The 27653-nt window shown below is 47.2% G+C and overlaps 1 protein-coding gene across 1 annotated transcript in view; it reads right to left on the bottom strand.

Moving 5' to 3' along the window:
* LOC144773615 (transient receptor potential cation channel subfamily M member 2-like) overlaps window positions 1-27653 on the bottom strand; it is a 531293-nt gene that overhangs the window by 139198 nt on the left and 364442 nt on the right. The window contains exon 25 of the mRNA XM_078658758.1: window positions 11746-11833. Coding sequence (XP_078514884.1) covers window positions 11746-11833 — 88 coding nt within the window. The remainder of the gene's footprint in view (window positions 1-11745; window positions 11834-27653) is intronic.

Below are 27653 nucleotides of genomic sequence, written 5' to 3'. Positions count from 1 at the left end.
GGAAAAAGCTTTGGACCCCCATCTGGCCTTCTTGGCTCTGGGGATTACCAGTTGGTGTTGCTCGCTGAATCGTAAACATCTGCTCGGAACATATCTGGTAAGTAATGAACCAAGGGCATCAGCCGAGCCTGCAGTTAAAGCCTTATATGTGAGGCAAAGAAGTTTGAAAGTGATCCTTGACGGAATGGGGAGCCAGTGGAGGTTCTTCCTCGCTAAGGTCATAGATGACAACCAGGGCAAAGCGAGAGCAAACCGCGCTGCAGCGTTCTGTATGACCTGTAGACGCTGGAGCAAGCCCTTGTTGGCCCCGGCGTACACTGAGTTACAGTAATCGAGCCTTGAGCCAACAAGGGCAATCACCACCTGTTTCCGCGCCTGTGGGGCCAAATAGTGCACAATCCTTTTCAGGGTCTTGATGACACCCCAACAGGTCGCCACCGTTCTATTCACCTGTAGCTCCATGGAGAGCTGGGTGTCAAAGATGACACCTAGGTTTCTAGCAGATTTGGTAGGTATAGGGCAGCTGCCTAAAGAAGGGGGCCACCAGTCATCTGACCATATGTCCTGGTCCTTGCCAAAGACCAGGACCTCTGTCTTGTCCCCGTTCAACTTTAGGGAGTTGGAGACCATCCACTCTGCAACAAGTTGCATGCAGGCCCTAAAGTTAGAAGCAGTTTCACTGACAGAGTGGGTCAGGGATACCATGATCTGCGTGTCGTCCGCATACGACACTACCTCCATCCCCTGAGATCTTACAAGTCTTGCAAGGGGGGCCACGTAGATGTTGAACAGGGTCGGACTCAATGCCGACCCCTGTGGCACCCCACATTGCAAAGACTTGGCAGGGGAGAGGTATTCACCTAGCATGACACGTTGCTCTCGATGTTGTAAAAAGGAGCTCAGGAGACTGAGCGCTGGTCCGACTACCCCTGCCTCCCTTAACCTAGATGTTAAGGTCAGGGGAGACAGGGTGTCGAAAGCTGCAGAAAGATCAAGCAGCACCAGTACGGTGGAGAGACCCAAATCTACTTTTCTGCGGATGTTATCCATGACTTTTGTCAAGGCAGACTCCGTGCTATGTAGCTTTCTAAAGCCATGTTGGGACCCATCCAAGAAGCCGGAGGCGTCGAGGAAGTTCGAGAGATGGAAATTCAGGTGGGTCTCCAACATCTTAGCAGGGGCCGGCAGCAGAGAGATGGGTCTAAAATTTTTCAGCACTCCCGGGTCTAAGGTGGTCTTCTTCAGAAGCGGCTTTACGATGGCTCTCTTCCAAAGTGATGGAAAAATGCCCTGTTCCAAGGCTCCATTCATTACCTCAAGCATCAGGGGGAGAATGATCTCTCTGCAGTTTTTAAGTACCTTGAGGGGCAATGGGTCAAGGGGAGATGAAGATTTGGTTTTATCCTATCCTATGTAATAAGAATGTAGGAAAACATGAGAGCCGGCCAGACTGAGAGGACCTAAAGTACTCAGAGCCTACAGTCCAAAGTTAATGTCACTGTCAGTACAGACTTGAAAGTGAGATGCCAAACCAGGCAAAGGGTGGTATGGGATGCCATGAGGAAAGTCAATACATGATCTAAATCCCACTGAGGAACAAGGATTGGAGTGGAAGATACACACAGAGTAGATATTTTAGAAAGGACACCTAGTGACGCTCTATATAAGGATGACTGGTTAGGGAGAGACAGGATGGGGTAGACGGCGCAAAATAACCTTCAATTCTAAGCACTGTCAGGCCTTGGTGGACAGGAGATAGAGGAAATCACAGGAAGACTTGAATTGAAAAGGATTTATGCTTTTTGACTTGAACTACTGAACAAATGTATTCCAGCTACAAGCATAAATGGATTGCATAGCTGGTTTCCTTGTAGTATAGTCAAGATGGCATTCACAACTTCATCTGGACTGCAGAAGAGTGATCGCTGGCACCGGATCTGTTTCAATGCATGAAGCCGCAGCCTTCAGGGCTTGAGGTGGAGAACCTGACCATCCTGTTGCAAGCATGTCCACTATGTGTAGGACAGGAAGAATACACAGAAAGTTGTAGCCCGACAGACTGGCATACCAGATCTCCCTGCCACAAGACCAGCTGTGTTCAATCCTAGTGCTCCTTATTCAGACCTTTTGACAGAAGCAGCATCAGTGGAAACACATACAAGGCATGATTCAGAGGAATATGTATGTACACAACTAAGGTCACTTCCTGTTCTGGGCGAAGGTGAAGAAATCCACATTTGGGTACCTCAATCTGGAGAAGATCACCTCCGTTACTTCGGATTGTAGTCCCCACATGTAGTATGCCAGCATGAGGAACTGAGCGCACCCACTCTCACGATGAAGGAACCTGCAAGGTGACCTGCTACAGGGAGAGTTCCCAATCAGTGCACCCATTTTCACAGGCAATTGCCAACCAACTCCGGGTCCACGACCACACGCGACCCTGTCTGTTAATATGAATGAAAGGTGGTGGTCTTGTCTAACTGAATCTGAATGGTTATTCCCAAGATGCTAGACAGAATTTGCTTCATGGAATATCAAGCAAGTGCATAATCTCCCCACAAACAGACCTCACCAAGAGACTAAAACAGGATGGAAATTCTGGCTTGATGGGCATTTGGCTCACATCTTAAATGTTTCTTTAAATAAGCCAACACATTTAAAACATTTTAAGTCTCTCTCTAACTAGGGCTGTCAAGTGTTCCTTAGCATGTCTGTTCCAGATTTTGGTCCACCACACCCGGATAGGGATTGCTCCTTGTGTTTCAAATGTTTGTGATACAGTGATTCTTGCAGCAAGCATTACCTGTGTAATCAATTTGCTCTGTAGAACCGAGACAGGTTATAATCCTTCATCACCCATGTAACCCATAAGGTACAGTACTTGAGCCAACTAGACATTTTTCCCCAAAAATCTCTTCGATCAGCTCTTGTATTTCCCTCAGGAAGATCAACTCCCCTGGGTAAGTCCACCGCAGATGTTTCAGCCTCCTCCTCTGTCCAGCGATGGGGAGTAGGATAGCAGTGATCTTAAGGGAGGCTTGCGGTGCACCTGTGCGGGGTCCATATCAATGAAATTTAGGGGAACTGGGTCATTTATCTGCCGCAAGGATCCGAACCTGGTTTCCCAGTTCTACAGTCACCAGCTCACGCCGTAGGGCACATCTCTCACCCCTCTCAGATGGCTGTGGGCCACAGACCACTCCAGCAAGATGGCTGACCACAAGAACTCTCTTATTGTGGTGTTTATACCCTGATAAATACTGGGCATACACAGAGTCTCAGGCTCAGTACAGCAGCAGGCTGTGAGTGGCCCACACCGGCCAGTTGTGACTCTCCTCCTTCTCAGACAGCCAAGGCCCAGTCCACGAAGCAGTCATTAAAAACACCATAACAGCCTCCCCCTCTAGATCACAATGCTTCAGTCACTCATGGGAAATCAAGCTGCATAAAGCAAGACTGTCATAGTTAGTGCTTTTGTGCTATGACTGTATGACGGCACTGCTACTAATCATGCCTGGAATATGCTGGGAGGGCTACATTAAACCTAACTTTGCCCAACCTGCCAGGAGAGTTTTTTCCCTCATTAATTAGAAAACATATTGACAATTTGTGCAGGAACTTGCACAATCTGGCAACACTGTTTAGTATATAGGTCCTCAGCGGTGAGACCTGATGATGTCAGGCACACACTGATGCATGCACTCTGGTGAGCAGGGGTGGTTGCTGTTGCCAATAAATGGGACTATTAGGTGTAGGGCTGCTACGCTTGTTGCTTCAATGGAAGCAGGCGTGTTATTACAAGACATGAGAGGCCGTCATTAGCACGTCCAGGCTAATATCTCTAATGAACTTTTAGTCTAAGATCCTAGTTAAGATTTTGCCAACCAGGGTGATCACAATATATGCCACTTATACAATGCCCTAGAAATGCCAAGTAGGATCAAAGATCCCCTTTCTGTCCACCTAACAGACTTTGAGACTAAGCGAAAGCCTTTGACTAGTCAGACTTCGAAGATCAGTTTCATATCCTTGCCATATGAACACGGGCCCTGCGGGCCCTACGTGCACTACATTCTTCCATCTGCTGTATAAAGAAGCTAAATATAAGTACGAGTGAACCGGGTACTCAACGACTATTACCGTTGGATGTGGGCACTCCAGAGCATTGCCTTCTCTCACTTCTACTTTTCTTATTTGCTATTGATCCACTGGCACAAAGGCTGAGCCAGAATAAATGGCCTGCAATGGGCCTAAGTGTTCGAGCAACACCTGCTGCTTTTGCGGACTACCTTTTCATATACTTGAGTCAATCAGGTTGACCTGCTGGACAGATATTGGACAATAGTGGGCACCCCTGTAGGGCTAAGCATGAAAAGGACAAAACCTACCCTATTGCTCTTAAGTAGAACGGGGAATTCCGGATAATGGCCCACATGCCCTGTTCTACCAGTGAACTCTGTGCTTTCATAGGCTGGAGAAAGCAATAGATCCCAGATGCTGGAGACCACCATCTCTGGTGGCCACTGCCGTTGTACTGATGGCTCCCCAGAAACTTTTATATTCTGCACTGCCTCAGTGATGAACATCACTGTTCAGAACATTGCTCTGTAACAATGGTATTTCTAATGCCTATCACAGCATACCAGAGTGGTTGCAGCATTGTGGAAATCTACCACTAAATACTTGGGATGGGACAACAATCTAACCAATGAAGCTCCCTCATGGGACAGTGATATATTGGCTCTAGTCAGGAAACTCGGGGGATTCCATGTCTGGAATCAAATTGGTATAAGCAAACCTGGCGATTAAGAGTGAAAAATGGGAATCCTATAAACATCTACGTGTTAGACATGCCCCGTTGGATCAGGTTCCGGGAGCAGCTAAAGCAGAGGAGGTCTGCTCATTAGAAGATAGGCTCATAGCTGAGTCCCTTCATAAAAAAGGTTTTTTGCTATTATATCAGAAGCTCGTTAGCAGTTCCCCCAATACACTTGTACAGCAGAGAACCAATTGGGAGAAAGATATTAAAGAAGAGGATGGGAAGAAGCAATGATATCTCCTAGAGAGGTAGCAATATGGGCAGAATTCAGCTTGTTCCAGTTGCTAAGCCTCCATAGATCTTACTACACCAGTAGCCCTCCGTCTCTGGAATATGGGGAAAAAAGAACCAGGAATGTGTATGAGAGGTTGTGGCCAAAAGGTCAAGCATGAACCAGAAATGCTACAGGTTTTTAGGAAGACCTCAGCAGGGTGGCTACTCAAGGAAATGGTACATTAGAACATAGACATAAGTTCTGATGCAACTAGGTGGGCAGACGCTGTCCTTTGCTGAGAAAGTAAGTGGCCAGTGAGGATGTGAGCTGTTAGCAGGAGAAGAATTAGACACATTTAGATTTTTTTGGAGTTTTTCCATTCCTAGTGGTGGTATTTTCCAGAGTACGGAGTTGACAGACAGGAGAGTGGTTTAAAAAACGAGTAATCACTAAGGACACAAGAGTACTGAGATTACTAAGATTATCAATATTGAAGTACAAGAGAATGTTTAGAGCACAAGTGCAGGCTTCAACTTGTACTGTTAACAATTTGTCTCCTTCACAGAGTGGGTGAACCTCTCTTGGTTGGCACCAATAACAGAGAAAGGTTAGAGCCTTGGAGAAAAAAAAAACCTCGCCGTCATTTAAAGGGACGGTGGGCAGTCACAGGATACACAAATGTGTAAGTGGCAGCTGAGCAGTCAGGGCCCACTCCTGAACACAGCGTTAGATTAACAACAGACAATCTAAGTATTGTGGCTGTTACTAAGCACATACACCAGATGTGACCTCAGGAAATTATATTTGCCGTATTTGAGTATGGCTTGTAGAGATTTTTGAAGGTTCTATTAAGGATGATGTTAGAAGGTAATAATTACTTATTGTTAGAATTGGAATTTCTGGTTGGTCGAGGTATGCACTCAGGCCTGGAAGGAATCAACACTCTAGTCAGGGTAAGCTAAGTACACACTAAGGGATAACCTGTGCTCACCCTCTGGTAAGTTGGCAAAAAGCAGTCAGGCTTCTCTAAAGAGGCAATGTGTAAAGTATCTGGCATCATACACACACAGTAACACAATGACTACACCACACAATTGCTCCAAACTGGGTTAAAATATAGATTATATTATTATGAATAAAACAAGATAAAAACAGCAAAAATCCAATAGGTGGAACCAGAGTAATTATTTTTTAAAGAATAAACTAAAAACAGTGCTTAGAAATCAATAGCACCTGAGGTTCAGGCCAACAGTGATGAAGCGTGGGTCAGATACAGTTCCAAACAGGTCCCACTGAAGTCTTCCCTTCTCAAGTTGAGCCAAGAGTTCAGTTTGTGGGGGAAGACAGTTACTGGGAGAAAGTAGTGCGCTGCTAGCGGTAATCCTGCAGGCGCGAGGAGTCAGCCATGCATCGCAGACAACAGATGGGTCCTTGCGGAAGCGGGAAACAGTGTTTGCAGTGTGAGTAGACGATCTTGTAGCGGCTCGCATTAATCCTTCGAGCGAGTGACACAGTTCTACAGCGAACAGGCCCATTTGTGGTCAGGAAGAGCCGAAAAGTTTTTATTCAGGAGCCCAAAGACCACTCACAAGGGCCCATGACTGTAAAGGCACCTCTTGGGGGTCAGGAGCGAGTTGAAGACGTGTCCAGGAGATGAGTTGGAAGTCTTTTGTGTGTCTGAGTCTGCCAAAGAACAGGAGGTAAGCCAGAAAGCCCTTGGAACACACTTAGAAGGAAGGGGCAGAGTCCAGCTCTCCTTTTATCAGAGTCAGAGAGCAGCAGACAGAAGGTCAACAAACAGAAAAGCAGGCCTTCCAGATCAGCAGTCCAGGTGACTTCTTTATGCAGCACAGCAGTCCTTCTGACAGAGTTTCAGTTCCATATCCAAAAGTGCCTGATTTGATGGGGTCAGAGACCCAGTACCTATACCCAAAAGTGCCTTTGATGTTGGGGTTGCTTCAAAACAGCCCTCCGAAATGCACATGTTTCCCTTTCAGCCCAGTTCTGTCTGCTAGGCTATCCATGGGGGGGAGGGGTGGGGGGGAGCTAAACCAGCCCTTTGTGTTGGACAGGACACTCAAGTAAAGTGTTAGCCCCTCCCTTGTATCCTGCCCAGATATGGCCATCAGGATGCAAATGTATGTATATGGGTAGTCAGACACACCTATTCTTCCTGTGTGGTTGCTGTTTAGAGGGAAAGCACAAAGTGTAGCTGTCACCCAGCCTAGACGTGTATTGGAGATAGGCTGCAAGACACACAGAGCAGTAAGAGCCGAGAAATTCCCACGTTCTAAAAGTGGCAATATTAAAAATAGCAATGTTAAATCCAATTCAACAGTAAGGAGGATTTATCAATACCATACCAAACATATGAAACGTAAAAATGCCACTACTATTTGATCAGGAATTCCAGCTTAAAAGTGTATAAAGGAATGGCATATTTTCTGGGTATGCATGAGTGACATTTCTATGTTTCCATTGTGTGTATGAGTGACATATAATGTGCGACACTTTGAGTGACACTTTGCCGAGAGTAGTTAGAATATAACATATATGGGACAACACAGTAAATCTCTCATATTTTGCGGTTCCTGGATCACCTACTCCTACTTGTCAACTGTTTTGTGTGTTTGTTTTTAAATGTGCATCTTTCCTCAAAAGGTAGGCTGGCTCTCATGGTGTTGGATTCAGTGATATTCTCCATCTGCTCATTCTGAACTCCACTTAAACCTCTGTCTTTTTGGTCACCCAAACCTCCCAGAGAGAAGCTAATGCACTATTAGCTTTAAACAATAAACTACATGTTTATATGGTAGGAAAAACAGTACTTGAGAAGAGTACTAATAGCACAACAGGATTTATATGTAAATGTGTAAAGATCTGCAGAAGCTGAACAGACCTGTCTTGCACTCTTCACTCCTTTCCCATTATTTCCAGGAGAATAAAAATACTAACACAGACAGAAAAACATCAACTTCTAACTTTGGAAGAGCGCACTCAGAATAGCACCCATTTCTTAACGGCGCCTGCAATAGTAAAAATCAACTAGTGACAGCTACGCATACAATTGAAACAACAGGGGCTGCCCAAGTTACTTCAATGTTAGTGCTAGACAGCCATTTCTGTGTATTGAGAGGTGATGGAGGAGCTTCTCTGTGTACAAATAAACACCTTTCCTGTTCGCAGTGTGATGGAACAACCGATTGTCTCTACTGCATTCTCCTCCTTCGTAACAAGACGACCAGCCCGCCCTCTTGCAGGGGCCAGGCCGGCTCTTTTGCAGGAGCCTGGCCCGCCCTCTTGCAGGGGCCAGCCCGCCCTCTTGCAGGGGCCTGGCCCGTCCTCTTGCAAGGGCCTGGCCCGTCCTCTTGCAGGGGCCAGCCCGCCCTCTTGCAGGGGCCTAGCCCACCCTCTTGCAGGGACCTGGCCCGCCTTCTTGCAGGGGCCTGGCCCGCCCTCTTGCAAGGGCCTGGCCCGCCCTCTTGCAAGGGCCTGGCCCGCCCTCCTGCAGGGGCCTGGCCCGCCCTCTTGCAAGGGCCTGGCCCGCCCTCTTGCAGGGTCCTGGCCCGCCCTTTTGCAAGGGCCTAGCCCGCCCTCTTGCAGGGGCCAGCCCGCCCTCTTGCAGGGGCCTGGCCGGCTCTCTTGCAGGGGCCTGGCCAGTCCTCTTGCAGGGGCCAGCCTGCCCTTTTGCAGGGGTCTGGCCCGCCCTCTTGCAGGGGCCTGGCCTGCCCTCTTGCAGGGGCCTGGCCCTGCCTGTTGCAGGGACCTGGCCCGCCCTCTTGCAGGGGCCTGGCCCGCCCTCTTACAGGGGCCTGGCCCGCCCTCTTACAGGGGCCTGGCCCGCCCTCTTGCAAGGGCCTGGCCCGCCCTCTTGCAAGGGCCTGGCCCGCCCTCCTGCAGGGGCCTGGCCCGCCCTCCTGCAAGGGCCTGGCCCGCCCTCTTGCAGGGGCCTGGCCCGCCCTTTTGCAAGGGCCTAGCCCGCCCTCTTGCAGGGGCCAGCCCGCCCTCTTGCAGGGGCCTGGCCGGCTCTCTTGCAGGGGCCTGGCCAGTCCTCTTGCAGGGGCCAGCCTGCCCTTTTGCAGGGGCCTGGCCCGCCCTCTTACAGGGGCCTGGCCTGCCCTCTTGCAGGGGCCTGGCCCGCCCTTTTGCAAGGGCCTAGCCCGCCCTCTTGCAGGGGCCAGCCCGCCCTCTTGCAGGGGCCTGGCCGGCTCTCTTGCAGGGGCCTGGACAGTCCTCTTGCAGGGGCCAGCCTGCCCTTTTGCAGGGGCCTGGCCCGCCCTCTTACAGGGGCCTGGCCTGCCCTCTTGCAGGGGCGTGGCCCGCCCTTTTGCAAGGGCCTAGCCCGCCCTCTTGCAGGGGCCAGCCCGCCCTCTTGCAGGGGCCTGGCCGGCTCTCTTGCAGGGGCCTGGCCAGTCCTCTTGCAGGGGCCAGCCTGCCCTTTTGCAGGGGCCTGGCCCGCCCTCTTGCAGGGGCCTGGCCTGCCCTCTTGCAGGGGCCTGGCCCTGCCTGTTGCAGGGACCTGGCCCGCCCTCTTGCAGGGGCCTGGCCCGCCCTCTTGCAGGGGCCTGGCCCGCCCTCTTACAGGGGCCTGGCCCGCCCTCTTACAGGGGCCTGGCCCGCCCTCTTGCAAGGGCCAGGCCCGCCCTCTTGCAGGGGCCTGGCCCGCCCTTTTGCAAGGGCCTAGCCCGCCCTCTTGCAGGGGCCAGCCCGCCCTCTTGCAGGGGCCTGGCCGGCTCTCTTGCAGGGGCCTGGCCAGTCCTCTTGCAGGGGCCAGCCTGCCCTTTTGCAGGGGCCTGGCCCGCCCTCTTGCAGGGGCCTGGCCTGCCCTCTTGCAGGGGCCTGGCCCTGCCTGTTGCAGGGACCTGGCCCGCCCTCTTGCAGGGGCCTGGCCCGCCCTCTTACAGGGGCCTGGCCCGCCCTCTTGCAAGGGCCAGGCCCGCCCTCTTGCAGGGGCCTGGCCCACCCTATTGCAAGGGCCTGGCCCACCCTCTTGCAGGGGCCAGCCTGCCCTCTAGCAGGGGCCAGCCTGCCCTTTTGCAGGGGCCTGGCTGGCTCTCTTCCAGGGGCCTGGGCAGTCCTCTTGCAGGGGCCAGCTTGCCCTCTTGCAGGGGCCTGGCCCACCCTCTCGCAGGGGCCAGCCCGTCCACTTGCAGGGGGCAGCCCGCCCTCTTGCAGGTGCCTGGCCTAAATTACATGTCAGTCCTGAATCACTCAGACCTGAGCAGCCGACGAGTCTTGCTGCAAGGCACCGTAACTCAGGCAGTCAGTAAACATGAGCCCTGCTTCTGAAACGACGCCTCTGTGTGACCTCTCGGGTCTCCCAAAGGTCGCGCATGATGAGGCAGGCACGCACCAAACTGGGAGGGCAGACAGCAGTGCGGCAAAGAAACATAACTGCTGCTTGCTACTGCACTCAGACTTTCTGTCGGCAAACAGGCACACTGTTACATGACTCTATGTCATGTGACGCTGCCGTGGCCTGCCCAACTGAGTGAGTCTCAGCAGCCAGCAGCACTGAACAGAGAATGAATGCAGCCAGTGCAGCTGAGCCACCAGGCCGGCACGACCCACTGCCATGACTGAACTTCAAAAATTGTAACGGGCAGCAAGCAATGCACAGTATGCAGTCAGTGCAGTGCACTCTGCCAGAATAACATGATCCATGCTGCTTGCTTGAGTGTGGATCTCCTATCTTACCTGTATCTGCCTCAGCGCCGGTGATGTCAGGAGGTGCTATAAATGTGAGGCTTATGCATTTTAGTTCAGTGATGCGGACCACCACACTACAATGCGTTGGTCTAACCCTGATGCGTGGTAATTGTCAGGGTTGGAATTCCCCATGCTCTCCTATGAGAGGAGCAGGCCTCTCAGTAGTGAAAAAAATGAATTGAGATGTTTGTCATTACCATGACATGCAACACATACAAGTACATGTCCTACTTTAAACTTATGTAGCACCCTGCCTTCAGGGCTACCTACGGCCTACCTTAGGGGTGACATATATGTAGTAAAAGGGGAGATTAAGGGTTGGCAAGTGGGTTTAAGTGCCAAGTCGAAGTGGCAGTAAACTGCACACACAGGCTCTGCAGTGGTAAGGCTGAGACATGTTCAAAGGGCTACTTGTGGAGGTGGCATAATCAGTGCCGCTGCCCACTAGTAGCATATATTTTACGGGCCCTGGGAATGTGGTATACCACTTTCCAAGGGACTTACAAGTACATTAAATATGTCAACTATGTACACACCATCGACACACATGGTTAGGGAAGAAGCCCATTCACTTTAGCACTGATTGGCAGGGGTAAAGGCCCAGAGTCCTATGACCAACAAAAAAGTTCAGCAAAAAGAGGAGGAGGAAGGCCAAAAGTTTGGGGTGACCCTTCAGAAAGGACCTATTAAATTCAGTTTTCCCTCAGACACAGTGTGAGGAACACTGACACTCACTGGTTAAAGTGCTACAGGTTTGGGACTTGGACACTAGACAGTTTACATAAAAGTCTTATCCTTGTCCACTGGTCCATATAATTTTCTAACATGGCCACTACATGCACATTTGATGCTTGCATAAATATAGGGTGCAAACTGCATAGTATGTGTTCATGTGACTCACAAACCAGTGCAAAAAAGTACATTATTAGTTCAACTCATCCCTCTCTATGAACATTTCTAGATATATTGATAAACATAAAACACAAGCACGGCATGTCACCTGTTCTTCCAGCTGCACCAGCCTCTGCTCCATCATCCTGCTCTGCTTCTCTTGTTCAAACTCCAACAGTGTGACTACTGTATCGACCCTAGACAGAAGAGGGAACGAGTAATCAGCACCTCAGGCAAAAACATGAGACCAAAAAGGAGTACAAAGACTGTAAGAGTAAGCAGTGTCATGATAACTCTGGCAACCAAATATAAAAGAACAAGGGTAGTAGTAAGCAAAGCCATACACACCTAAAGCGAATAAAGAAGGCAAGATCAAGCAGTGTCAAGCACACTCTACTTTTGAGGCTAAAGCCTCAGTTCAGTCAGCCTGAAAAGCCATGGGTACAAGACTCAAAAGGAATAAACATGATGGAGACACGATGAGGAAGAAGCTAAGGGGGAGATCAGCATATTAGAAGTGCGCTGTAAGTGCCATCCAAGGACAGAGCAAGTGGATCTGTTTGCATACCCAGAGTCAACACAATTGGATCAATGCTATTTATCATTGGAAGCCTACTGGTTCAGCCTCTCTGGGAACCCACTGAGTAGTGACCATCAATTTCATTGGACAGTGGACTATAGGAGTGATCAAGCAGCTTCCAGTTGCACTCCCGGGCATGAACTCTCACTCAGGTGATCTGATGCCTTTTTCCTGAGTCATTGAGGGTACATGGTATAAAATAGGAATCTAACGTACTAAAGTCAGAACAGTACCCCAAAAGGGGCTGCAGCCCCTTGAATGTATCAGAAATAAGATAGACACATTCACAGGTGTTTAAAGGACTCAGAAAAGGGCACCAAGGGGGGAACAGTGCAAGTGGTATTCCGCAGTGGGTACCTTTGAAACGGATAGGATAGCAGATTAAAAAAATCGAAGAGCAATACTTCTGCCGATCAACAAAAGGCATTCATGAATTACCTGTGGAAGCTCTCGAATGCTGACAGGAATCCCAAGTAAGGGACCCTAAAGATACCTGGGAGAAGCTAAAATACCAGATATGTTAAATGAAGACTAAAATACGAACCTGTACCCCAACCGCCAAACCTCCCACTTACTTTCTCGCCTAGGTCACTGACAATAAGCCCTAGGAAGACACTGGAGAGAATCTCCCAGATATAATACTCCTACCTTCTCACCAGGTAACGAAACCCTTTGGCACTTCCATATATAGACGCTACACACAAACGGCCAGATAACACATTCTGAGGTAGTGCAGCCTAACGTTGAGAGAACCTCCCAGGTGACTGTCAGGGAGATCGTGTGAGCTTCGACTCATTACCTCAGAGCCTCTAAACTAACGGCACAGGAACCAGCACTGCCATGATTTTTCAGTACTGTATGGTGGTTGTGTTGTCTATCATGACTTGGGCTGGCCTGCCTTTGATCAAAGACAGAAACGCCTTGAGGGCCAGCTGGATGGCACACAACTCTGCCAGACTAATGTGATACCACTGCCCCATCGATGGCCAGAGAGCCTTCATCTACATATCGTCCAGCCCCTCCACAGGCCTGAGGTGATGTGTCCATCACATCTATAAGCCCTAGCTGGAAAAAAGGAGAACCGTCACCTGCACAGAAGGATGGATAAGCCATTCTTTAGATGGTCTGAGGCTTGAGTTTGCGTTCCTAAGCTAGTGATGGAGATATGGTAATCCATGTAGTCCAACATGTGACTAGGTGCCTTGATCATCAACACAATCTCTGTGAATAATGATGGGATGAGGTAAGGCCAAAGGGTAAGACAATGAATTAAAAATGTTGAGATTGCACCATAATATGGAGGTACTTATAATGGAATTTAAGGGTCGGCACATGAAAGTTGGCACGCTGCCAAGCAAACCACACCACCCAGTCATCCAGATTCATGGCTAACAGGATCTGGGACAGCATCATCTTTTTGAACTTCTCATTCATGAACAAGGCATTTGTTGTATTCTACTTATTGCATATTCCTATGTATGCCTTTACCCATAGAAGGCATGAAGTGGGCTGGCTGCTCCTGGTGGGGCTTGTTCCAGGCTACTTAACAATTTACAATAAATCTTCATGAAATACCTCAACCAGTCTGGAGTCATTTACTACAGCATTCTACAGTCTGAGGTCTAAGATGTGCTCCAGTTCCCTGTCCTTCTTGTGGAACAAGAAGAGTCACTAATAACACCTATACCCTTCTCTGCCTCGGTTACCACCTCAATCGCACGTTAACAAGCAACCGATGTACATCTCTGGTGAGAGTATCAGTATGATCTGCCAATGTTTTAACAAAAAATGTGGGAACGTAGAAAACAGTACTCATGAAGGGACTGGTGTTACCAACTGACCAATATGATGAATTTGTGAACCTGCTGCAAAGACAATATGGCAGTGTGAGGGTTTACTAAAGTTGCTTGGCTGTTGCATATGCTTGGCGACCTTATTCCTAACCTTAATCAGTAGCTGGGCAGGCTGTGAGGGTTGCCTTTGGCAGAAGGTGAGGACCCTCTCGTATCCTTAAAATTTCCAACACTGCAGGTGGAACTGAAGCATCAGGGAAAGTATCCCCAGCATTAAAGCACCCTAGCATTGAATCTGCCTTTTCAGCAGACAGCCTGACTCCAACAAACTGCATGTTCATGAGAGAAGCCTAGACATCCCCTGAAAACCTGGGAGCACTTATCCAAACGTGGCTTCAGATCACAGCACTAGTGCCCATGAGTCCACACTAGTCCTCAAAATATACTGGCTGTCATGTACAGAATAGGCAAAAGAGATTTGGAAGTGCTACAGCACTATTACATTAATTTTGAATTGAAACTTTAATTAATAAAACTACATATTCATTCAAAATCAAATAATTTTTTTGCAGTTTAAAAAAATAAATTACCACATAAAGAAAAAAAATAATGTCCATACACAATTGTTAAAAAGTGGTGCATAGAATTAATATAAATTAATATCATTCTTTTTTTAATCATTAGTTTTTTTTAAATTCAAAATATATTATTGAAATATCTTAAAATTAAATAATAAATATGCACTATCTTTATATATGTTTTACATTTATTTCTATTTATTTATATTTATACCTATTTTAAATAATGTAATATAATTTAACAATATTTCCTACAGATTTAGACCCTACCTCCATTGTTTTCTATGTGTAGTGCCGGACATACTACTGCTTTTTTATTACAAAACTTTCACAGTTTGGGAATACCAAAAATCCATAATTTTTTTCTAAAGTGTAAACTTACTCAAAAGTGTAAGTTACCTTTGTGAGTCAGGCCTTAGATGTTTAAAATGTGACATGTGGCCATTTGGCAGCAATGTCTGCTCAATAAACTGCACAAACTACATTTATCACGAGCAAGGCACCATCAAAAATCTACCTTACGACAATACACACTGGCCTGAAGCAATCTATTTAAGCGAAGTGGAATACTAACATACACATGCAATGAAACTATACAGACCTGTATTTGTGAAACTAAAAGTGGAAGTGGTCAGGACCCAATCTAAACATACAGACGAGGACGAGACCCTCATAGGCTGTGGTGGGTCTGTGACCCCTCTAACCTGATACTCCTCACTCTGTGGGAGCACCGGGTTCTGGATCCACTGCATCCAGAAGACTGAAAAAGGAGGCGAGAGGTGGCACTAGCCCGTCTGCCTCCCCTGACCATGACCCTGACAGATGAGGAATGGGTGAGGAGGCGAAGTCTCGCCCTACTTCTCCGAAGCCATCTACGAGAACCAATGCCAACCTCCTGCAGCTGTGTGGTCCAAACTATCTCCCCCAGCAAGTTGTGAACACGCTAAAAGCTACATTGTGTTTGTTCTCTCATCCCTCCTTGCAGAGCCCAACTCCTCCCCCACTAACTGTCCCTTTACCCACACTGTAGAAGTATTTAAGTCTCCTTGGTTCACTACACAATTCTAGCCCCTACTGCAGGGTGGGTAAGGCACCCTCAATCCTGGCAGAGGCCTTCTGCAACAGTGCAGGAAGACTGGGACTCATCTCATTTTGTACAGTAGTACTTCATGCAATTAATGCTTACAATAACAATGCAGTTTTCAGTAAAGAGCCTCTGGTGCTCAAACTAACTGTGCTAATGGAGGCTTAGGCTGCTGTTAGCACACAGGCGCTGTGCAAAACACTGCAGCACGAAACACACAATGCAGCCTATGACGTCCAGGTCTGACACAGAAAGAAGAGCGTTTTTTGTTTTGCTAATAACATTGGGTCCATCTGACGAATCTTAAGAAAACATTCCATGCAAAAAGTTAATCCACCTTAGCTGCTTCAAGGACATTTTCGGGGTGATCCATAATCCAGGGGCTGAGAAAAAGGAGTGTCCCAGAATGCATTTTCCCCATACAAGTTCCCATAGGAATTTGAGACAGTGATACAAAACATTTGAGCAGAATTACAACACAATTGGTGGAAACCTAGATCTTAACTCAATGAGCGTGGTTTTGTTTGATTTGGTGTAAATCCATTGAGCCGCTTTTGAGAAATTGTTAAAAAAAAAGGAAACTTATGGTTGGTCGGCGAGAGTGTGACCCAAACAGAGGAAACTGAAAACAGAGGTGGCTGAATTATAAAAAACTGCACACTCTTTGTCGCTTTTGGCTGACCAGCTTGACGCCAGGGTTAAGGATGTGGATGGATGGATGCGGTGATGTAACCTGAATTTTGTGGGTCTCCCAGAGGGGATTGAGGGACGCCAAACAAACAATTCTTGGAATCCTGGATAGAAGACTCACAGATCTCTTGTAGTGCTTCATAGTTAAAATAGCACACAGAGTACTTGTTCCGCACCCTCCTCCAGGAGTTCTGCCTAGAGCACTTACCGCCAACATCCTAGACTATACAGACAGGGACATTATCCTGCAATGACTCAGGGAGCTTCCTGAAGTCACATATGAGGGGGGCAAGTATTGTGATCATCCCACACTATCCTCAGAGGTTACAATGCCTCATGTACTTTTGAGCTGATTGAACCAAAACATTTGAATTATGGCAATACAGTTTATGCTCCTTATCACCACACAACACTGTTTTCTCCAAATGGTAAATCACATTTATTCACAGCTTGGTAGCAAATCTGAGCATGACTGTAGGTGGATGAGTGCACCAGATCCCGTAGACTCACTCCGGAGGCCCTCACCTCTAGCAGACCATTGCCTTGCTCGTGTCGATCGGGTTCTCGATTCAGATAGAGGATTCTTAATGGTGCAGGATCGGGTGGAGGGTAGAAACCTTTCTTCCTGCACAATGACACAATTCAGGGTTATGGCAGGTGGCTCACAATGCCGCGAGGCCTCTTTCTGGGCAAAGCTCCAAACATATAAAGCTAAAGAAGGTTTGCTCGGTTAGGGCGGCTGGAGTGATTGTTTTCTTCTCCCTTGATTTCAGATTTCCATAGGGGTTGTGGATGTCACATTGATACTCCGGTGTTTTTTCTCTCGAGCTCTCTTAGATGGGAAGGTATTTAGTGCACATTTTATAGCTACACTTCGTGTTGAAGGAGGCATTCATTTTTGGAAGCTATATGATTGGTCACAAGCTGATCACAGTCACTGGGCCGCGTTTGCCTTAGGTGGGGGATTGGGGGCATTTTTTGGTTGAGGGATATCTTTTTGCTTAGACGTCCACAATGCAGCAAAACGTGCCATTGGGTATCCCACATTGTAACCTGGGTAGGCATTCGCGGTCTTATCATGCTCTACCCTGTTATTGGCAAGGGAGTGGTGTCATAGTTTCTCCCACAGAATAGTTATTACACACATGGGCAAACATTACAAAATACTGACGTGGAATGTCAGAGCCCTTAATACTTACACATTTTTATTTATTTATTTATAAGTTTATTAAGCGTGACAGCTACCCAAAAAGGGTTTCCCGGCACATATACAGTGCCCTCCTTCCTAAAACATAATATTATTGACAAAGTCTGTAGGCAGGAGATCCATCTCACTGATTCAGAGGCACTCAAACAGACAAAGAAATAGTGCAGACAACTCCACTCATCGATGTACTTGGCCTATGTCAGGGGGGAGTCTATTTAGGTGGGACCTGGAGGGCCCTTCAAACTGAATTACTCAGAGCCAGATATTGAGGAGTGTTATCTCCTGCTCCTATGTTAGGTTAGGCAAAAGAGTAATCAGCATACTTAATGTTTATGTCCCTAATACAGATGTTTGCCTGTTTTATTCCCATATTTAGGACCTTCTTACTGACTATGAGCACACTCCAATTATATGCGTGCAAGATTTTAATTGCACCCTGGACGGTGCTAGACAGATTCCTGTAGCATCAGGGCACAAAGCCGGGCTGACACAAGCACTCCTAGAGGCCATAGATGCCGAGGGGTGTGTTAATAAATGGAGGGAATTTCACCCTGTAGTCAAAGAGTATTCTTGTCGTTCACTGGCTCATAAACATACAGTAAATTGGATTGCATAATTGTCATGGGTGGGCTGCTCCAGCTGTGCAATTGACCCAGTAAGATGATGCCTTTTTGCTCCACGACTCTCAGTTTGGTTTCCGCCCTCGTCATTCGACGGAGTCAGCCCTTCTAATGGCGGTGGAGTCCTTGCGTCAGGGTGCGGATGAAGGCCAAACTATGGCCTTGATCCTGCTAGACCTCAGCGCTGCATTTGACACTGTAGCACACTCCATTCTGCTACAGTGTCTGGATGAAGGTGGAATTTCAGGTGCAGCGCTGGGGTGGATAGGATCCTTTCTATCTGACAGACGCTTCCAGGTCCATCTGGGCGACTGTTATTCTAGAGAGATTGGGTTGGGCCAGGGAGTGCCTCAGGGCTCGTCCCTGAGCCCCACCTTGTTCAATCTCTATGTTGCCCCTTTGGCGGGAATAGTTGAGAAATATGGTCTACGTGTTGTGTCCTATGCCGACGACACGCAGCTGCCCATCTCCCTCTCACGTACCCCTGATCTTGCGGCGGACAATTTCAGGAACTGCATGAAAGACCTAGCAGCCTGGATGTCCGCCAACTGTTTAAAGTTAAACGGAAGCAAGACCGAGGTACTGATTGTGGGTGGGACCCCGGATGCTTGGTCGTCGGCTTGGTGGCCTTCCTGCTTGGGCGAGACGCCAGTTCCTTGCCGGGAGGCAAGGAATTTAGGGGTCTGGCTGCACACTGGTCTGACCTTTGACACACATGCGGGCCGTGTGGCTGGGGTATGCTTCGGCGTTCTGAGGACCTTAAAAAAGGTGTTAGATCTTCTTCCTCTTGCAGCCCGCAGAGCGTTGGTGCATGCCCTGGTGACATCCCGTCTTGATTATGGCAACCTGCTATACTTGGGTGCCCCAAGAAAGGTCACCAGGCGCCTCCAGGTGCTGCAGAATGCGGCAGCCCGTTTGGTGCTGAGGCTCCCCAGGAGATCCCCCTCCAAGCACTTCACTGGCTCCCAGTTGCCAGTCGGGTGGAATTCAAATCTCTCTCCACATGTCATCGTATTTTGAATGGCAAGGCTCCTGCGTTGCTCAGAAGTCTGGTGACCGGGTATGAGCCCACACGCAACCTCCGCTCTTCTTGCACAGGACTCTTAACGGTACCAAGAGTAAGGAAAGCGCGTATGGGAGGTAGATCTTTTAGACACCTGGCGGCCAAGCACTGGAATGCTCTACCCTTAAGCCTGCGCTTAGAACCTTCTGAATTGATTTTTAGGAAAAGACTTAAGACCCTTTTATTTAGCAGGTAGACGGTTGGGAGGGTGGGTGGATCTTCAGTTCTCACTTATCACAGCGCGGGGACACGCCGGTGGGCGTACTTCCAGGCGCTTTACAAATGTCCAAAATGAAATGAAAAATGAAAGTACTTGGGCAGGTTCTTGTAAGACAGCACTCTGCTATTACAGGAATATACAATTAATTCATTGAGACTTCCAACAGGGCTACTCAAGGAGCCCATTGCTGTAGACACCATAGGTACTGCCAGTACACGCTACTTTGAGGGTAACTAGGGCACCAGTGATACTCAGGGCAACGAATGGGAGGTGATGAATGGGAGGCGATGAAGGCAGTAGTTTAGGGGATGCATGTAGCTTTAATTTGTGTGGTCCGAGGACACCTACAAATGACTTGAAGACTGAGGATGAGATATTAGGGGGCATATTATCAAGAATGGCATTAAAAATTAGCGCCGGTTTAGCGGCAGAAAACTGCTGCTAAAGCAATGATAATGAGCTTGATAATATGCCCTTGAGATTCCAATAGAAGTCCATATTCTGGTGTGAACACGGGCTTCTATTGGAATTCTCCAGGGCACATTATCAAGCCCATTATCGCCACTTTAGCTGCAGTTTTCTGTCGCTAAACCAGCGATATTTTTAATGCCGTCCTTGATAATATGCCCCTAGAGTAGGTACAGTGCAGATTCCCTACTTCCCCCAATACAACACAGCGCTGTCAGCGGCCAAGGGTGAGCTAAGAGAAACAAGAGGTAGGCTTGCTAGATACACACTGAGCAATCACTTTTAGTGCCTCCATAGGGTGGGGACATGCCAAGTACATACTGGCTTGGCTGATCGCTAAATAACATCAGCACCCTTCAATTTTGGTGCTCCGCTCCAGAAGGCAGGTTGGTCATGACACAGATGGCTATCAACTGAACATTGGGCCATATTAGCTAGGAATTTTATTTTATTTTGCGGGTTTGTAGAGCGCTTGAATAGACTCCCGAGGGAGTATCTCCGCGCTATTTGACTGCTGAACCTGCAGGAGATCGAATTCCAAAGCTCCAATCTAGTTCCTAAACTGTGTGGTTAGACCTGGAACAAGAACGTCTTCAGCTTTTTTCTGAAGGCCAAATGATTTTCAAGCTGCCTAAGCTGGAGAGGGAGACCATTCCATATCCTTGGTCCCTTCACAGACAGGGCCTTACCCCCTTGCCTTACCCGCTTGATCCTAGGGATCGTGAGAAGCATTTGATCACTGGACCGTAAAACACGAGAAGGAACATATGGCACAAACCTGTCTGCCAAATAGGAGGGACCCAAACCGTGAAGTCCTTTGTGGACCGTAGAACAGATCTTAAAAACAACTCTCTGACGGATGGAAAGCCAATGAAGCCTAGCAAGAAGAGGTTTTGAAGGTGTTCTCGGAGGGGCATTTAGAACCAGCCTGGCTGCGGTGTTCTGCACAACCTGTAACCTGTCCAAATCCTCCTCATTAGCTGACAGCAAGAGACCATTACAATAGTCAAGGCGACTGATAACCAACGCCTGGACCAGGGTCTTTCTGATGGTGTCTGGAAGCAATGGAAAAACTCTGCGCAGCAATCCAATGGTCCGGAAACAAGATCCAACAATGTTGGTGACATGCTGCTTCAAGCTGAGTTCTTGTTCCAGACGGACCCCTAGGTTCTTGACTGTCTGCTTAGGCTCGGGGACCGGTCCTAGATCTAAAGGCCACCAATCAGGAGCCCAGCAGATCTTTGCCTCACCGAAAAGCATAACCTCTGTCTTTGAAACATTGCACTGCAACATATTCAAAGACATCCACTGGGAGACTGCTCTCATCCCCTCCGAGAAAGAATGTAATACCTCTGGAGTAAGATGGTCAAAGGGAAAGAGCAGCTGGGTATCGTCAGCGTATGACACTGGGCAAAAACCAAAGGCTCTCAGGATATTAGCCAGGGGGGCCACATAGATGTTGAATAATGTAGGGCTCAGACAGGAGTCCTGTGGCACCCCTTTAGTAATCCTGGTCTCCTCGGATCGGAAATCGCCCATGGTGACACATTGGGTCCGATCCGAAAGAAAACTCTTTAGCCAAGCCAGTGCCATGCCCCCTAGTCCACTCCCAGTCAGACGCTCGACCAAAATCTCATGAGAGATGGTATCAAAAGCTGCCGATAAATCTAGCAGCACCAGGACAGCTGATGTTCCTTTGTCCTGGAGCATGCGTAGATCATCGGTAATTGACAGCAATGCTGTTTCCGTGCTGTATTTTGGTCTAAAGCCCGACTGAGATGGATCTAGGGCACCAGTATGTTCCAGGTGATTAGACAAATGCTTATTGACGTGCTTTTCTATGAGCTTTCCCATGAATGGTAAAAGGGAAATGGGTCTCAGATTAGTCATGTCAGCCCATGCGGTGCTGGTGTTCTTACGGATGGGTCACACTTGGGCTCTCTTCCACTCCAGTGGGACACAGCCTGTGTCCAAGGAGAGGTTGACCAAACTTTGTATTTCTGGTGCCAATATGCTCCTCACTGAAACCATCACTCTCGGTGGAAGCTGGTCCACAGGACTTCCACTCTTTATAGTTGTAATAAGTCCCTCCACTTCAGCCAAGGTGATGTTAGAAAAATTCGACATAGTGGAAGTGATGATCTTTTCACTCACTGGGACAACAGTGGAAAGAGTAACATGTCCAATGGAAGCAATGGAGGCATGAATCTTCTCATGGATGGTTTCAATCTTGTTTGTAAAGAAGCGAGAAATATCATTACAAAGTTGTTGAGATGAGGTGTCAACACTCTCACATGCTGCCGGCTTCAGGAAGGAGTTCAGTATTTGGTAAAGCATCCTCGGCGCATTTCCTACCGCCTCTAACTGTGAGGTAATATGATGTTTACGAGCTGTTCGAATAGCTTTGTGATAAGATTTTAACGCCCTCTGATATTCCAATTTATCTGACTCCAAATGAGATGTACGCCAGGTTTTCTCTAATTTCCTTGTTCTACGCTTCATGGATCTCAGGTCCTCTGAAAACCACACCTCCTGATTTTTCGTCGGGCGGGACTTAAAGGTTTTCATAGGAGCTATGTGTTCAATGGCAATAGTTACTGCCTTTTCATATCTCTCTAGTGCCACATCAATGTCATTGGTTAGGGCATAATCTTGGATAGAGAAGGCATCCCTAAAAGGTTCATTGGTTATCTTGTGCCATTGTCTCCGTTTCATGGGGATCTGAATAGATCTCTTGGGAATTGGTCCTATCTCAGGGATATAAAATTCTATAGTAAAATGGTCCGTCCATAGATTTGCAATAGGGGCAGAACACTCAACTCCCGGGAGCCTGGACAAGATGAGGTCCAGAGTATGTCCGGCCCTATAAGTGGGTCCTTTATTACGTAGAAATAAGCCCAATGAAAAAAGATCATTTAGGAGATCTTGGGTCTCTTTTTCCTCCTTTAGCTCTGCATGTATATTAAAATCACCCAATAATAAAAAGTCTTTCTCGCCATTGACATGGGGGGCCAGTAATTCCATTAAAGTGTTAGAAAAATTATTCATGGGTCCAGGAGGCCGATAGACCAAAGCACCGTTCATGAGACATTTAGGCGAGGTACTGATTTTAAAGACCAACATTTCCATCTCTGCTGAGCAATATTTCTCGAGAATGGAGACCCTGATATTGTGTTTATGCACGATGGCAAGGCCACCTCCCTTTTTTATGGGTCTGTCCTGACAAATGATTTTATATCCCACCGGTATTCCCAAGGTAATAGTTGGTGCAGTGTGGGGTTTCAACCACGTTTCAGTAAAGAAACATAGGTCAGGTTGAGCCTCCGAAATCAGATCCCATATCTGCATATGATGTTTAGGCAGTGATCTAATGTTGCATAGGAGGCATTTATTACGGGGACCGGTGTTAATAGGGGCAGGGGAAGCGGACATGGCTAATTGCTCCAGCCGGAGCGAAGCATTCAGACTCTGAAAACGACAATTTTTACATGAGAAGGGACCTTCTAAAGATTGTACTTGGTTGCACACACAGTCACCACAGATGTTGTGAGTACATGACGTAGGGCGGCAGCAGTGTATGTTATCATAACGTTATCACTTACTGATGCAGGAACCACTGTCCTGGCCCTAGGCCCCGTCCTGTCACGGACTGGCACAGACTGGCTTCTCTTTGGCGCCTCTTCGGCGCTTCCGCTGCGCGTCTCCGCTGCGCTAGAAATCAGGGGCTTTATAGATTAGGAGGGTTGGGAGACTAGACCGACACCCTGACAAGATGGCCGCCCGTCGTGGAACGACCAGGAAGTGCCAGCGCTATTCCTCCCTCCACATCAATCAGCAATAAAAGCTGCGGTGGACCGGGGAGTCAGCGCGCCTCAAAGATAAGTGCAAAGCTAACCGTTTGTAAAATCAATGTGCTTTAAAGTGCAAATGCAGACAGTGGTTTAAAAACAGCGTTTTTGTCAAAATAAACGAGTACAAAGCAAACAGGTTCAAAACCAGCTTTACAATTCAACAGTTTAAAATTTTAAGAACAGAGCTGCATACAACACGCTCCCACCACAATATTAGCAATCAATAGGGGGGCGCGAGGAGGATAGGCTCTTTAATACTCAGGGAGGGCTGGGAGACTAGACCGACACCCTGACAAGATGGCCGCCCGTCGTGGAACGACCAGGAAGTGCCAGCGCTATTCCTCCCTCCACATCAATCAGCAATAAAAGCTGCGGTGGACTGGGGAGTCAGCGCGCCTCAAAGATAAGTGCAAAGCTAACCGTTTGTAAAATCAACGTGCTTTAAAGTGCAAATGCAGACAGTGGTTTAAAAACAGCGTTTTTGTCAAAATAAACGAGTACAAAGCAAACAGGTTCAAAACCAGCTTTACAATTCAACAGTTTAAAATTTTAAGAACAGAGCTGCATACAACACGCTCCCACCACAATATTAGCAATCAATTGCGATATTTATCACAAAACGCGCTTAGCGCGTTTATTGTTATAGCTGCCTATCGCTGGATATGTTAGCGGAGAAAACATGCTATTAGCAACGTTTATCGCTAACATATCCAGCGATAACAGCAAAATACCTGAATATCACTGGAAATCCAGCCATATTCACGCATTAACGCCAATGGGGACTTAACCTGACAATCCACCTCCCATTAAAGAAACAGGTAAGTCATGCCTTTAGCAGGTAAAGTGAACAGGGTTTTCGTAGACAGGAAGTAGTGGCGCTCAGCTAGTGTTTACGTAAAGTATTAGGGTGGAAACAATTTGGTATGGTGCTGACAGGGAAGGGGAGACCCTCAAACCCCTTAATCTGTGAAGGAGAATCCAAGCACAAATACATATAGCAACAAACCCGCGCACTCATACAATGCAACAATACATAGTGTAGACGTGATTCGAAAGCAATCCAACGTTGATGTTTTTTTCTTTCTTTAATCTGTCATCAAACAAAAAACACGCAGCCAGCCGACACGTGTTTCATCAGAGAAACAGTGTTCTCCGACTTTTCAGGGCTCTGTGGCTGAATCCAAAGTCAGTGACATCCCAAAGCCGGTGATAATTCCAACCCGGTAGGATATGATGTCTTGGCGAAACAGTAACTTTTCCAGAATAAAAGTGCGAGCTAATCAATGAATAGTGTAGGTCCTGACGCCAGTACCGGTAGAAGAGGGAAAATCCTGTCACTATTACGTGTAAAGAATTAATATTCGCCCCCGACGCCAGGACGCCAGAACTTCATCGGAGTGAAAGTATCAGAAAGCACGCACACGTGCATTACCGGGATTGATCGGGGGTCGAATATTAATTCTTTTCACGTAATAGTGACAGTTGTCGAGGGGTATCGAGACATCGATTGGGTTCAGGACATCTCTTCCCTTGTCTGTCATAGGCTGGCTGGCAATTGCAAAAATAGTGGTTTTTACATTCTGTCATCACACACTGCAAAATGCAAAATTCCCTCAGCCCTATTCTTTTATCAACATTGAAAATGTTGGACAGTTTATTGTTTCCTTTTAGTGTGTGAGGAGAAGTAGGGAGACCCTAGTGCTACTGAAAAAAATATGGAGGTTGGAGGCAATGGGCTTCTGGACCTGGAAGTGCCTGAACCATAGAAAAACCAGGTGGTCCCTTTTCTATGTTTTACTATAAAGTCAATTATAGACCAGGGAACAGGCATCGGATGGCTGATGCATTATCCAGAAAAAAGGGAAAACATCAGACTATCAACAGACCCCATGCATTTTAATCACAGAGCAATTAATCTGCCACAGAAAAAGGATTGTTAGAACATCTTTTACAAAGCTATTGAAAGTTTAATGAGAAAACAATGTCAAGTCAAGTCAAGAGATACTTTATTAGTCCACTAAAAGCCATAAAAGCAAACATTTGATAAAAAATACAGTAATAAAAAGATCCCTCATATACAATTAGAAAACCAAATCTCACAAGTCAATACGCTAAAAACCAACAGTACACACAAATACAATGTGTATCACAAAAGAAAAACACAGGATGAACTATAATGGTACAACAAAAGAATATTAATCTTTGATCTTGATATCCAACATAGGTGATTAGAGAGAGGACTTGATTCCCCTATAGCTGGACATCCAGAGATGAGGAAGACTTGAGATCTGATTACCCATCACTTCTGAAGGATTAATACTGCTTTGTTAAACTGTGTTCAGTGTGTGCACAGGCCAAAATGTCTAGAATGAAAGCCGGGGGAGTCCTACACTCACTTCCTACCCTCAACAACCAGGTCCCACATTTTGATGGATTTTATCACAGATTTACTTCAGTCAGAAGTGACTCTTTTGCTTTTAGTTGTAGATAAAAAAAATTCTAAGATGGAGCATTCCATTCCCATTGATAAGAAGCCCCCTGCTCCTTCTTTAGACATTACTTATCTGAAGGAAGTAGTAAAGTTAAATGGATTACCTTCTGGTATAGTCGATAGGGGGTCCCAGTTTATTGTCAAAATCTGGAGGTCTTATTTGAGACTACATGTCAGCAAGCTATCATCAACAATATGATGGGCACACAGAGAGGCAGAATCTGGAGTTCACCCTCACATTTGGCCATCTACGTTTTGTCATATTACAGTTTCATCACAACAGACTCCCATACAGGTAATAAGTAAAGTGAAAAAACTGACATCTCGCCCCTCTTTCCACCTACACAGTTGGGAAAAGGATCCAGGGCCATATTATCAAGCAAGGGCGATACATTATCGCCGCTTTTATCGGCCGGAAACCGCCGATAATGGGCTTGATAATATGTCCTTGTGAATTCCCATAGAAGCCCATGTTAACACCACAACATGGGCTTCTATGGGAATTCTCAAGGGCATATTATCAAGCCCATTATCGTCGCTTTAGCAGCAGTTTCCTGCCGATAAAAGCGGCGATAATATTTCACCCTTGCTTGATAATATGGCCCCCTGGTATCCATGGATTACCTCTCCATCCTAGGGATATATTCTAAGTTTTTTCCCAATTTGTCAATCCGGTTCCTATCCTTAAGTTAATTAGTACAGCAGTAGTCAGGTTAGTCTTCCCTGGCCACTGGTAATTTCCTAAGGCTTTCAATGTGTTTAACTTCAAGATAGCCCTTTCTCTGGTGTCTCAAACATCCAAATATGAGCAAGATGCCATTTTGGGCTCTCAGTAGTGCTGGGTTTTACTATAATATTTGGTAACTTGGAAAGGGTATGTCTGACAGTTTATGGGAACCAGCTTAATTTGTCCCTTAATTGGTATCCAAGTTTCCTAAGAAAATCCCATCCAAATCTAAACCCCATGGAGAAGGGGGAATGGTGGAGGTGGGTTGATGATGTCAGGTCACAAAACACTTTAGAACATAGAAGCATGGGAACTTGGAAGAGATGGCTCGGAGGACTGTGGAAACTACACATTCATACACATTAAATCATATTTCCCAGACTCACAGGCACAGCCCAAGCCAATAGAGGGCCAACTAAGTTAAGGTAAAAAGTCTCATACTAGGTATCCAGACCAAACCTTTATAGAGTTCTCTTGTCTGGCAACAGAGGTTAAAGAGATTATGTGTTACTCACTTTAGTTCGCCCTGGCTTGCCCCACCGCCTTTGTTGTTTTTCACCTTTTTGGGCCCTTCGGTCCTGTAGTGTCCATATCTTTAGCTAGTGGTTGCCTGCTTTGTTACCCTCTTTTGGGTTTGTCTCCTTG

This window comes from Lissotriton helveticus, chromosome 8, assembly GCF_964261635.1.
Source record: "Lissotriton helveticus chromosome 8, aLisHel1.1, whole genome shotgun sequence".
In the NCBI taxonomy this organism is placed as follows: domain Eukaryota; kingdom Metazoa; phylum Chordata; class Amphibia; order Caudata; family Salamandridae; genus Lissotriton; species Lissotriton helveticus.
Note: the sequence above shows the minus strand (reverse complement) of the source record. Positions and strands in the feature narration are given on the sequence as shown.